The 12,736-nt window shown below is 39.0% G+C and overlaps 1 protein-coding gene across 9 annotated transcripts in view; it reads left to right on the forward strand.

Moving 5' to 3' along the window:
* Window positions 1-12,736, forward strand: part of ARHGEF28 (Rho guanine nucleotide exchange factor 28) — a 310,574-nt gene that overhangs the window by 212,856 nt on the left and 84,982 nt on the right. For all 9 annotated transcript variants that reach the window (XM_045062033.1, XM_045062024.1, XM_011283815.4 and 6 more), the window contains 4 exons: window positions 1,194-1,474; window positions 4,555-4,762; window positions 7,497-7,608; window positions 11,322-11,364. In XM_045062033.1, the coding sequence (XP_044917968.1) occupies window positions 1,194-1,474; window positions 4,555-4,762; window positions 7,497-7,608; window positions 11,322-11,364 (644 nt within the window). The remainder of the gene's footprint in view (window positions 1-1,193; window positions 1,475-4,554; window positions 4,763-7,496; window positions 7,609-11,321; window positions 11,365-12,736) is intronic.

The raw sequence follows: 12,736 nt of genomic DNA on the forward strand, positions 1-12,736 counted from the left end.
TAAAGAAAGGATGTTGTGTTCTTCTCAGTGCATTGTATCAGGAGGCACATGACGCTAATTTATCCCATTACTGGTGATGTTATCTTTGATTTGCCAAGTTTGTTTTCAGTAAAATTACTCTCTCCTTTTAAAATATTAAGCGTCTTGCAGGGAGAGAGTTTGAGTCTGTACATCTCCTGTTACTTAACAAACTCTGAACTGCTGGTTTGAGCATTCCTTGATGATTGTTTTTGCTGTAGTGAATTATTATGATGATGAAGATTTAGGACTCCACCTTTCCTCCTTTTACTTCATTCCCCCTGTACTACCCTGTCATCAGTTTCACTCTCTTTCTTATTACTGTTTTGTCACCTGGAAGTAACTCCTTTGATTACTGCCACCTCAGATCACTGATGCTTTTAAGCCCCTTCCTTAGAACAAGGGCTTTGATCAACCAGGATTTTTTTTTTTTTTCATATGTGTAGGTTGCCCTTTCTTTTTCCAGTGATGGTTTTAGGTCAGTCTTAGGCCCTCCACTATCTCCCTGTTTACTGTGCCATGCAGAATTTTCCAGACAGCTCTCATTTTCTGCACAGGCTTATGGCAGGAGTCTAGCAGGTTGTTTGCTGAAATTTGGCATTAGCGTTATTTTTTACTGATAATTTGAAGTTTGGGGCATTTTATGTCTTTTAGTTAAGTCCCTGCATCCTATGTAGTTTTATTCTTATTTTAGTTTGTAATTTGTTTTGTTTTTTTGAGACTAGGATTTATGTGACCACCACTACCTTGGTTATCCAGAGTCCAGGGACCTAAATCCTAAATTTTCTAAGGTTTAAGACATTTTTGTGAAAATAAAATAGACACAGTATATAACCATTATGTCATTGCCTACTCTTTAATTTTTGCTCAAGTATTTAAAATACATCCCTTTTTTTGAGTCAGTGGCTCATAAAATGTTAAAAGCATAGTCCATTTTGGGTTTTGTAGTAAAGAACAACTTTATAAAGCACTCAGGTGGTCTTCTTCCTTTTGTGAATTATGGGATAGCACCCAAGTGAATAAAAACACCATGAAAGAATTTCTCCTTACATAAAACGAGAACAAACAAAACAAGGTAAATAAGGTGGAAGGTTGTTAAATTGGGGAAACTTTATTCTCTGTTCCGCCAGTCTTTCCTACTTTTGCTCCGCAAATATTTTTCTTTCAACTACTAGGTTGGCGATTTGGATATTAACTACATTAACATAGAAGGTATCACTACAAACACCTGCCCTGAATCGATGGGTTCTACTCTGGGACCTCAGAGCTGCAAGCATATCCTTGCTGCGGAAACCAGCCATGGAAAATACCCGCTAAGTGAGAAGAAGGAAGTGGCCTCAAGTACTGAAGCTCGGCAGTCCTTCGCATCACCATCTGGTTCATATGCTTCCGATTTTAATCTTTCTTTTGGTCTTCATGGATTTGAAAAGGAACAAAGTCACCTAAAGAAAAGAAGGTAAGGGGAAAAAAAGGTAAGATACTATATTCTAAAGGAAAAGTGTAGAATATCAAAAAGCTTTGTAGCTGAACTTGTGAAATTATATTTTATTAGATTTTATTGTCCCATCCACTTTGATCTCTACATCAAAACATTACCCCCTTTTACATTCCTATATTCCTTGCCTTAAAAGTAAGACACTTATGAAAATGGACAAAAAATAATAGAGGAAAAGCACAATGAGATAGCATTCTACATTACTTGATAGGCAAAAATTTTTAAAGTGTAACAATACCACATTTTGTTGAAAATGTATACAGTGGAAATCCCAAATACAGTTGATAGGAGTGAAAATTGCATTGTAACTTTGGAAAATAATTTGGCATTATCTAGTAAAGACATTTGATCTCTTGTAGAAAATGTAGGAATGAGGAGAAAGGACTTGCGATCCCCCAGAAAGCCCCATTTTGGCTCTGGGATGACTGTGGGACCCTTCTTTCAGTGGATGCCAGGTTAGGAGTGAGTAACAGGGTTGATGATGAGCTCAAAGTGAAACGCACCTCACTCATTATAAAAGTCAATAACAAGCTGAGAGGCTGGCAACTTCTCATGAAGGAGAAATTTGAGGGCACACAATAAAAACTGGGGTTAACACAGGGACCTGAATCCAAAATTTTCTAAGGTTTAAGACATTTTGGTGAAAATTAAATAGACCCAACATATAACCATTATGTTACTGAAACTTAACTGTTTTGAGAAGCTACAAGGGGAAAGTAAGCAATGCAACATTTATTTTAAAATGCCCAACAGCAACAACAAAAAAAAGATGAATGAAGTTTCATTCTAAAACTTGCCTTTTTTGTTTTACCACCATCCACAGTAAGAAATACTTTTCACACCATGACCCCGCGCCACAAACATACACAAAAACAGTAAAGAAATGTCCTATGAAATAACATGTGGAATGTATTCTGTTATTTTCTATTATATACTATTTTAAAAGAAAATTTGGGTCACAACCTACAATATATTTCATATTTCACTAATGGGATTTTTAAAAACAGCATTATAAAACATTGACCGAGAGGTGATCCCGAAGAATATTGTTCATGAGGGGCGCCTGGGTAGCTCAGTCGGTTAAGGGTCTGACTTTTGCTCAGGTAATGGTCTCGCGGTTCATGAGTTCGAGCCCCCCATCGGGCTCTGTGCTGACAGCTCAGAGCCTGGAGCCTGCTTCAGATTCTGGACCACCCTTTCTCTCTGCCACTTCCCTATTCACGCTCTGTCTCTCTCTCACACAAAAATAAACAAACACTAAAAAATTTTTTATAAAAAAAAAGAATATTGTTCATGATACCAAATAGCCTAACAGCTTAATGAAGAAAAATAGTAGCCCAATTGAAATTAGTAGAAAAAGGAATGTTTTAATGTGTAGCATGCAAAATAAGATAATAATCACTGATAGTTGTAGCGTATACTCACAGCAATGGAGAAATGTTGTATGTAACTGGAAAGGCTTATGTTAAATTACGATAGGATTGCAGGCAGCCAACCATTTGAACTTAATGTTCATTAATACAGAGATCGCAAGTTAAAAGCAAATAGAGGGGGACAAGACATCAGCACACCTTTAACCCCTTTATCCCCTAAGGTCTCTGTCTACTCTCTGACTACCATTGAATTAAGGAAACTACATAGCACCTTAATATATCTATAATTACATTAGTAACATTCAGAGCACAAGTATTTGCCAGAAAGTGTTTCTTCACCCCAAGCCTTAGTTTTTTTGTTTTTTTTTTGTTTTTTTATGAGAAATCACTTTATGGACTTCAACATTTGCACTGAATTACAGTGTGAAGTCCACCCCCGGTGTGTTCTGTGCTCAATGCCAAGGTGAAATCCCTCCATGGGTTCTGAAAGGAGAAAACCCCACTTTGGAACAGCTCACTGATGCCAGTTGTGGCTTTCATTTCTATGTAAGTGTCACAATTGATTACGTTGGTATTCAGTGGCCATTAAGTAGCCTATGGATTTTTAAGAAAAAGAACCAACATGGACTAATTCAAAGTTTCATATTCTGCCTCATATTTCATAAGCGAGATGGTTTTATTGTGTTGTCATTAACATTTTAACTCCAGTACTGCAACAATGAAAGAAAAACACGTTTGAAAATGCATTGAGCATTAACATGCCTATAGAAGCACTTGGCTTCAAAGTTTGAGCGGTTTAAAATGTAAATATTATGGAGTGAGCCAGGAATAGGGAAGGTCACATTCTTTCCTTTTAATTTTATGGTGATTAAAGTGAAAATAGGAAAGAAAAGCAGTAGGTTAGCAGAATTATTACCTGCTTCTGAGGGGGAATTCTCACCTAAAATCTCTAAAAATGGTGATCTAACGTGACACATTTGGGACCCCACTTGATTCATGTTGACTCCTGTCTTTTTTATTTTTTCTTTGTCAAAGTTTTATTTTAATTCTAGTTAGTTAATATACAGTGCAATATTGTTTCAGGAGAACTGAGTGATTCACCACTTGCGTATAACAGCCGGTGCTCATCATGACAAGTGCCCCTGTTAATGCCCATCACCCATCTAGCCCACCCCCATCCACCTCCCTCTTATTGTTAAGACTCTCTCATATTTACTCTTTTCTTGACAATAGTCAGTTCTGAGGCGTGAACTGCAGTCTGTCCCTGATTGTCCCCGAGCTTTCCAGCCCCATGCTGCCTATTCCCCACCGGCCTCCCAAAGAGCCCAGTGGTTTTGTTTCATCCACCGTTTTAGTATTTGAAGGATACGTAAGGCCGGTAATAATTAGATTTATGAAATAAGTAAGGCAGAACCAACTTACAGCAGGTTTTGTTAAAGTACTTGAAATGGCTTTTGTTAGGTAGCAGTGTTCGTTTGGGGAAACATAAAATTTTGTTTGAGAAGAAGAGATTTCGGGGGGAGAAAAAAATTCTAAGTTTTGTTAGAAACAAAATGAGTCTGCACTGCATCTTCAGCCAAGGAGAATTTGAATTGAGAGAAACAGAAACCAGTGCCTGTGTCGGTCAGTCTGTAGGCTTATGTGATGTTTACTTACCTTGTGCTTTAGTTCCAGCCTCGATGCCCTGGATGCCGACAGTGAAGGGGAGGGGCATTCTGAACATTCACACGTTTGCTACACTCCAGTGTCTCAGAGTTCCTCAAGAACCGGGATCCCTAGTGGGGATGAATTGGACTCTTTTGAGACCACCCCTGAACCAGATTTTAGTATCTCCAGGACCGAGTCCCTTTCTTTATCAAGTAACCTGCAGTTGAAGGTATTCTTAATGCTATTAATTTGGTTTGTTGTTAGCATGGAAGCCATGTTCTCTAAAGCAGTCCATCTCTATGTGAAGGACAGGTTATGTTTCATTCGCCTGTGTGAACAATTTTTTTTTTTTGTTTTTTGTTTCTTTTTGGAGACTCATGAGCTGTGTGATTGGGTCTGTCTTGTTAATCTCTCCCACTCCGTTTCATCCGTATAGTGCTTCAAATGACTGATTTATATTAAATTAATTTGCCATCAGTACATATAATCTTCCACATCCTTGGAAAACTTTACTGCCTCATACAATGATTTATGCCACCGTTACTTAAGCAAAGGGAGAAAAACTGGCAAGAAGAAGTGGATTTATGTGATCAGTCTGGTTTTGGCTCACATACATTTTTACTTGGCTCCGGTGTTGAGGTAAATATTACTAAGGCAAAGGTGGTATTTGTTGAGCCTTCCCGGCTGCACCAAGTAATGTGGGACACTGTAAACTCTGTCACTTTTCCTGTAGGAGAGGACTTTTCTCTCTCATAGACATTTTCACATTGGAGTTTTGTTGGGGTTGTTTGTTTCGTTTTGTTTTTTTGTTTTTAATTTTTTTTAACGTTTATTTATTTTTGAGACAGAGAGAGACAGAGCATGAACGGGGGAGGGGCAGAGAGAGAGGGAGACACAGAATCCGAAACAGGCTCCAGGCTCCGAGCTGTCAGCCCAGAGCCCGACGCGGGACTCGAACTCACGGACCGCGAGATCGTGACCTGAGCCGAAGTCGGCTGCTCAACCGACTGAGCCACCCAGGCGCCCCTCGTTTTGGTTTTTAAAGAATGAACTCTTTTAACCTTGAAGACAAAGCCTTTTTGTGTTTCCACTTAAGTTTTCTTCCTTTTGGACTTCTTTTGTCTATTTGTTTTCTTTTTCAGTTGAGTTTACTACTGTAAAATAATGTGCCCTGTGCCCAAACTTCTCTTCCTGTGGACATCTGATAGTTATGATAATGCTCTGTTTTTGTAGTGTGCTTTGCAGTATATGAAGCATGTGTTACATTTGTACAAAATACATCATTTTCTCTTAGTTAGGACATAAATAATACCTTTTAGTTTTTGAGTAAATGAGGTTCTGGAGATATTAGATGTCTTGTCCAGGTTGCCCACGCTTGGTGATAGATAGATCCATCGTTCGGTCCAGGCCTTCTGACTACGGTTCCTGAACCCTTTCCCTCAGCCCTTAGGCCTGTAGAGCAGTCATAATCTTTTGAACCTGAATGTCATGTGATATTTCTGGATGGTGAGAAATGGGTATGGTCGTTCATGTAGATACTTCTTCTGCATTTTGAATGGAATGATGAAAAACTTCTCATTACTTGGAGGGAAAAGTAATTCCGTCTCTCTTGATCAGTTCCAAGTTGTTCGCTTTTCAGGAAGACTCTGCCTTATAAAACGTACCTTGCGTTGCTTCTGTAATTACCCTATGTAACTTTTTGCCAAAGAGTTCTGGCTAATTTTCAAAGTTCCATTGTTAGGGGAAGTAATTACTATGTATGACTTAAATGCAGAGGGTGGCATTTGGCTAGGGCCCTTTGTGGCCAGTCACCATTAGGGGTATAGGACAGCTCTGGCTGGCCTTTCTGATACCTAGAACCAGCGAGCCCTCCCTAATAAGAAATTCAGCAGCCAAGTCTCAAGGCCCTTTGAAACAGAGGCAGGCTTCTGTTTTCAACTTGCCTCCAGGCCCATTAACTAAACCAGTGAACTTAAGGAAACCATATGTTTTCATCTAGGGAGAATGGAAGCTCCCAGCGCTTGTGAAGGACAGTTGCTGATGGCTTAATTTTAGTAACAAATTTTGTATTACTTTCTTTTAACTCTAACTTTAAGTGATAGTTTAAAAATGGATAAGTGGGATCAATCCTAAGGATCCTAGGTCCCAATTGGGTGAGAGTTGGGTACCATAAATGGCTTTAATGGTATTCTATTGCATATTGATTTAACTTTTCTGGAACACATAAGGTAACCATGTTTTAATTATCTTGCCACCTTGCATTGTCACATATGTTGCAAATATAGAAATAGCGTGTAATTGGGAAGGAAGTAACAAAAATAGTAGGTCACCTAAAAAATAAAATTAAAGATCTATAAATCAATGATACTCAAATAGCATTTCAGGAAGTGCTAGATGGAAGGCCTTTTGGAAGATGGGCACAGACTAAAAGGATTTGGAAATTGACCTGATGCATTCTTCCTGAGAGGCTACAGCTAACATTATAACTTTAAATAGCTGTTGGGAAATCAAAAAACTCATGTAAGTGGCTATTTCTCTACCTTCTAATAATTATGAAATAAAAAGCTATAAGTTAATATGGAATTTTGCTTAGATACTACAGTACAAAATAACAAAAAAACCTGACAACTCGGTTGAAAAAAAAGTGACCCACTATTGAATATGCAGGGAAAAAAATCATTTGACTTAATTTTTCACTTTTAACCAACCTGATTAGAATGTTATATTTGTATTTAAAGTGTATATGGGCAGGGAGACGCTCGAGTTTACTAAAGCATTCAAAAGACAGTACAGTTTTAAAAGTTGTGATGGGCAAACAAGAACAAATGATGAGATCACATCAGAAATATTCACACTGAGTCTTTTCACAGAGACGCTGACTTACTAACATTTGTGGTGAACACATACTCTCAAGTCCTGTGTGGAATTTTTTTTTTTTTAAACTTTGTTATGATCTCTTCTAGGAATCATTACTTTCTGGAGTCCGCTCACGTTCTTATTCCTGCTCATCGCCCAAAATTTCTTTAGGAAAAACTCGGTTGGTGCGTGATTTTACGTTGTGCGGTTCTAGTGAAGGTAAGCATTATTTACCCTTTGGCTTTGAGAGCATTCTCTTCCAGAGCAGGTTTTCAGTCAGGAAAGGTATATAAAATCTATAAAAGCACGCAGGAATTTTCAGTTCCATTTTCATAACTGATTTTTCAAAGCTTAGCACAATCCTTTTCTCACTGTGTTTTAGTCCAGTTACAGATTTGATGATGAAATTAAAAAATATGCACAGACCACTCTGTGGCTCTGTTCTTTGAATGAAATGTTTTCCTCCAGGATGGTAATGTAAGCTAGAGTTTATTCTAGGTTCATTATTACGAGAGCTTCAGAGGATGTGAAGCAAATTATAAAAAATTACTTCGCCTTAGTTTAAATTGCTGAAATAATTTACTTAAAGGCAAGGTTTGGCAAGATAGATTTTTTTCCCCCTTCGTTTTATTTAGCAGGGGACTTGAGACCGTTGAAATAAAAGAAAATAGTTGGAACCTGAGTAAAAGTATCTCAACACTCTTTGTGGCGGTGTAAACAGTCAGAAATAAAACTTCTAGAAAAGGGTGCAATAAAACCCTTCAGAAAAGGGTGCAAATCGTAAGCATACAGTTGGACAAATTTTTAAAACTGAATTCAAATTGCATATATAATGAGGATGGGCAATTCAGAGCTGTACTTGTAGCCCCTTGCAGCCACCACCCCCATTTTCTACTGTATTTTGAAACAAAGGTATTTCTGTACATAATATATTATGTAGTAATTATATTTAAAGGCATATCTGGAAGTATGTCGATGTAATACCGAGCCTTAAAATAAAATGTTTGTCATTGCATTAATGCTTTTTTGTCTACCATCCTTAAGAGTCTTAAAATATTCAGAAAGCGAGAGGTGCCTGAGTGTTCTTAGTTTCCCATTGTAGAATATTTAAAGTTTCCTTCTCTTGATTTTTACTTTTTAAATTTTTTTTAATGTTTATTCATTTTTGAGAGAGAGAGAGCGCGAGTGTGAGTGGAGGAGGGGCAGAGAGGGAAACACTAAATCCGAAGCAGGCTCCAGGCTCTGAGCTGTCAGCACAGAGCCCAATGCGGAGCTCGAACCCACAGACCAAAGATTATGACCTGAGCCGAAGTCAGACGCTTAACTGACTGAGCCACCCAGGTGCCCCGTTTTTACCTATTCTTTGTTACGTTGTTGTTGTTGGTATTTGCATGTCACGTAAAACAGTCTTAAAAACATGATCTTTGTGGTTGGAACTGCCATGCTAAAACAATGACTTCTATATGGGAGATGTTCCATAGTTATTTGTTAAATGAATATCCTGAGCAAGATACACAGAGCACAAAACAACTGCTAGGTATTTTTGTTTTTGTTTTTCCTCATTCTCTCTGGGAATCTTTACTGGAAGAAGAGAAAGCAAGACTGACGATAAATGTCAGTTTGAATTTATGGAATGAGAAGATAGAGAAAAGGATTAAGAAAGAAAGGAAAAAGATGGATTGAATTTGCCCTGGGTGTGTGTGTGTGTGCATGTGCGTGTACACACGCATGCACACGCACACACACACATCATGAGTCTTTCTGAGATCTCCAGTTCTGCTTAACCTTAGTTTTGGTTGGGATTCCTTTTAATGGCAGCCTGACGTCTTTTCACTGCTTGTCCTAGATGGCAAAATAACTTCACACTGTAACTATTTAGACAATGCTTCTAAATCTTTGCAGTGTGCAAAATGGCAGCCTTGACATTATATATGTGGTATGACTGGTTTTTAAAGTCACTTCAGAAGTTGGAAGTTGTTGACCAGATGACTGAGAGGAATTTGATCGTTTATAAGGGAAAAGAGCCCTGATTTATGAATTCATTAATGAATATGGAAGGGTATCTTTGCCTTACATACAATCCTTAAATCTTGGCAGTTGAGTTGGAAGGAATAAAAAACTGACCTGAATTTTTTTGACTTTTCTGTTAATAAAATCTTACTTTAGACAGTATATTTAAAAATAGGGCCCTTCCAGTGAAGTTTGGTCTCCAGAAGGTAAGAATCACAAATAGGCAATGTAGATTGAAGGTAAACAGCACATACAAAAATTCCAATGGGTAAACCATAGGATATGAGGAATAAATGAACTCTGAAGGATGAAGGAATAGTTTTAACTTTGTGTGTGAATGTGATCAAAGCATAAGAGTGAAAGCTTAACTAGTTCAAAGATGGAATGTTTCATTGTTTAGTTTGCTTAGATTAATCAGAGGTGAATCGACATTTACATTACCTTAAGGTCTCTCTTGGTGAGTTGGAATAGCGCCAAAACCTTTTTCTATTTGAACAGAATCCAAGTCCTCTTTCCCCCCAGTGGGAAGCCCCTTTATATTAGCTACATTGCAGATATACAAAGATCGGATTCAGCCCTTTTCATTCCTATTTGCGATGTTTTCTCATCCTTGTCATGTCTAAGAGGTTACTTACTATTGTTTCTCATGATTTTTTTTTTTTTTTTTTTTTTGGCCAACGGTATGATGGGGTGGCAACATTATTTAATGCTTGTATACACAAAATCCTGTGCTATAATTCCCTTTGGTACATTGTGTGTTTAGATAGACAGGAATATTGTCAGTAATTAAAACCTCACCAGGAAGGACACGAGTGTTCTAGTTTTAAGAATTTGAGGAGTGAAGTGAATGTACTTGTGAAAATCATTGTGCGCTGTTATTTGTCCAGTCGCCTGAGTCTGGTTCCGTTAGTTTCTTAATTATCTTGGACATGTGGCTAAATCTCTTGGTACCTTAGCATGTTTACAAGAAGCATAACGATTTCTTTCTCAGGACTTGATTTGAGGAATACTTAGTAGTAGTGGTAAAATCCTTCAAATTCTCCAAAGCAGATTTTTTTGTTACCTGCAAGATAGCATTAGATTTAACATTGATACTTACACATTTCAGGGATATGCGTTGATTAGTTTTGTCCCTTATTTGTCTGACCCATTTCCCTTTGCAAACTGGTTTTGCTTTTTCGCTCTTGTGGATTGTAGAGGTAAAGATTTGTCCTTGCTCTGTAAATGATGTGTTCCGCAGGGGCCACCCCCTCCTTCAGTCTCCGTCACTGTCGAAGTCAGCGTCTGTGTTCCATCCTTGTAACGGGTACTCCAGTTCCGGAAAGAAGATGGCGCTTACCTGCTCGCATGAGCCTACTCCTTCTGTCTCCCATCTCCCCTGCCCCCAGGTCCAGCGGGGAAAGTGATTCTCCCTTTGCTACCACAAAGCACATCTCTGAACTGGTTGCTGCTAGGATTTTATGAAGACGTTGCAGCTCTGTTAAAACGAACTCTCCCTTATGCTGATCTTTGAGACTTTTCTTTTGAGCTTCACTAAAGAGACAGCTAAGATGTGTACTGATTCTGTATGTTGGGGGAATTAGTGTTACAAATAAGTGATGAAGCTCTCATGAGAAATATCCAAAGAGACAAATAATTACTGCAGGGCTGACACTGTTTGCTGCTGCTTGCTGATGCTAACTTAGTTCATGAAGTCATTAAATGTTGCCCTGTGTTGGCCTCCTCCCTGTCCTCTCCAAACTAGGGGCAGTGAGGATATCCAGAGCAATGCTGTACTTAGGTAAAATAACTTGTTTTCTCATTATTTTCTAACTGACGGTGTGAATAATGATGCAATATGGTGGAGTGTGTGCATTTCAGACTAACGCATGACTACTGGTTTGTCTGCCTCAGTTTTCATTTTATTGTTCTGTGTCTTGTAGAGCAAAGAGCTTACAGCTTACCGGAGCCACCAAGAGACAAAAGGTATTTTAACTGTTCCAAATTTCCTGAGGGCCTCCTTGCCATCTTTGGAAATGTTTGCGTATGACTTTTGAGATCCCTTCGATAGTTTGTGAGAGTTTCTGTGTAATAAGCCTACGTGAATCCTTTGCTCCCTCTGAAATCTGTATTGGTACAGGTTGGCCAGCGTGTTCCTTTGAGTGCCCAGATATGCGGGCCTCAGCCCTGGGGACAGAGTGTTCTTTCTTCGGTTATTTCTAAGGACAAACACCTCCAATGTACTGGACCAAGAGGCGCAGCAGTGTGAGGGTGACCTGCCTCTGAGGGGCATTAGGTTCTTCCTAGGACGGTCTGCCCTGAAGAGCAGACTTGCTGCGGGAGCAGGCCTCTGGTTGGTCCCATGTACAAAGTGCATAACCACCTCTGCTGTGTGTCTTTATGGCTATTGCCGAGAGAGGTTGGTTCTCTCTGGAACAGGAAGAACAAGTGATACAGAAAGTCCTATAAGCGTTAACAGTTTTCCGATGGATGGGCAGATCTGAAAGCTGCAAACCTAAGCTTCCCTTTTCCCTAAGCTGCTGCTTTTGGTGGAGTCAGGCTTGGGAAGCTGACCAGCGGGCAGGCGGGATTGTCGAGTTCTGCTGGTCCTGCAGTAACTGCTCATAAGTCACACGGGGAAACAGCCCTGGGGTTATATGCAACACCAGTGCCAGAAACGACATAAATGTTTGGCTGGAAGAAACAAGGTGAAAAAAGAGGAAGGTGGCTTTAACTTGAGTGACAATAATGCTAAAACTGGAACCTTTTAATATATACATCGAGATGGACTGTTTTGTTTTATTTTAATTTTTTTTAAATGTTTATTTGGAGAGAGACAGAGACAGACAGTCTTCCTCCTGTCATCTGTTTAACAATTGGAGAGGTAATAGACTGATGGTAAAGATTTTTTTTTTTTAATTCAAAAATACTTCTTCTCCACTAGGAGAGGGGTTTAAGACTGAAAAAGCCAACGTCTTAATTGGTTAAATATTAGTCTGTAAAATACTTGAACTTGGATGGGATGTGTGGAGAGGGTCCCTTTCTCATTTCTCGTTTTGTCACTCCTGGGTTTTTCTTCTTCAGTGTGTGTCTGCATCCTGAAGCGTCTTTCTCAGTCTATCCCCTGATGTATCCAGTAGAGTAGATATTGATCTCAGTCTGTGCCCAACACCTTTTGGATGTTGATGCTTTGCTTTGGTCATGTTGTACTTACTGGAGCGGATTGCCTCCTTTGGAGTTCTCTTATTTATGTTAATCGCTTAGTTTCTGGAAAAGAATGCTGCCGGCTGAAAGGGGGCTCACTCCAGAATGTGTAGGCTCTTTTCTGCAGGAGCGGACACTTTGTATGTACCAACTT

This window comes from Felis catus, chromosome A1, assembly GCF_018350175.1.
Source record: "Felis catus isolate Fca126 chromosome A1, F.catus_Fca126_mat1.0, whole genome shotgun sequence".
NCBI lineage: Eukaryota > Metazoa > Chordata > Mammalia > Carnivora > Felidae > Felis > Felis catus.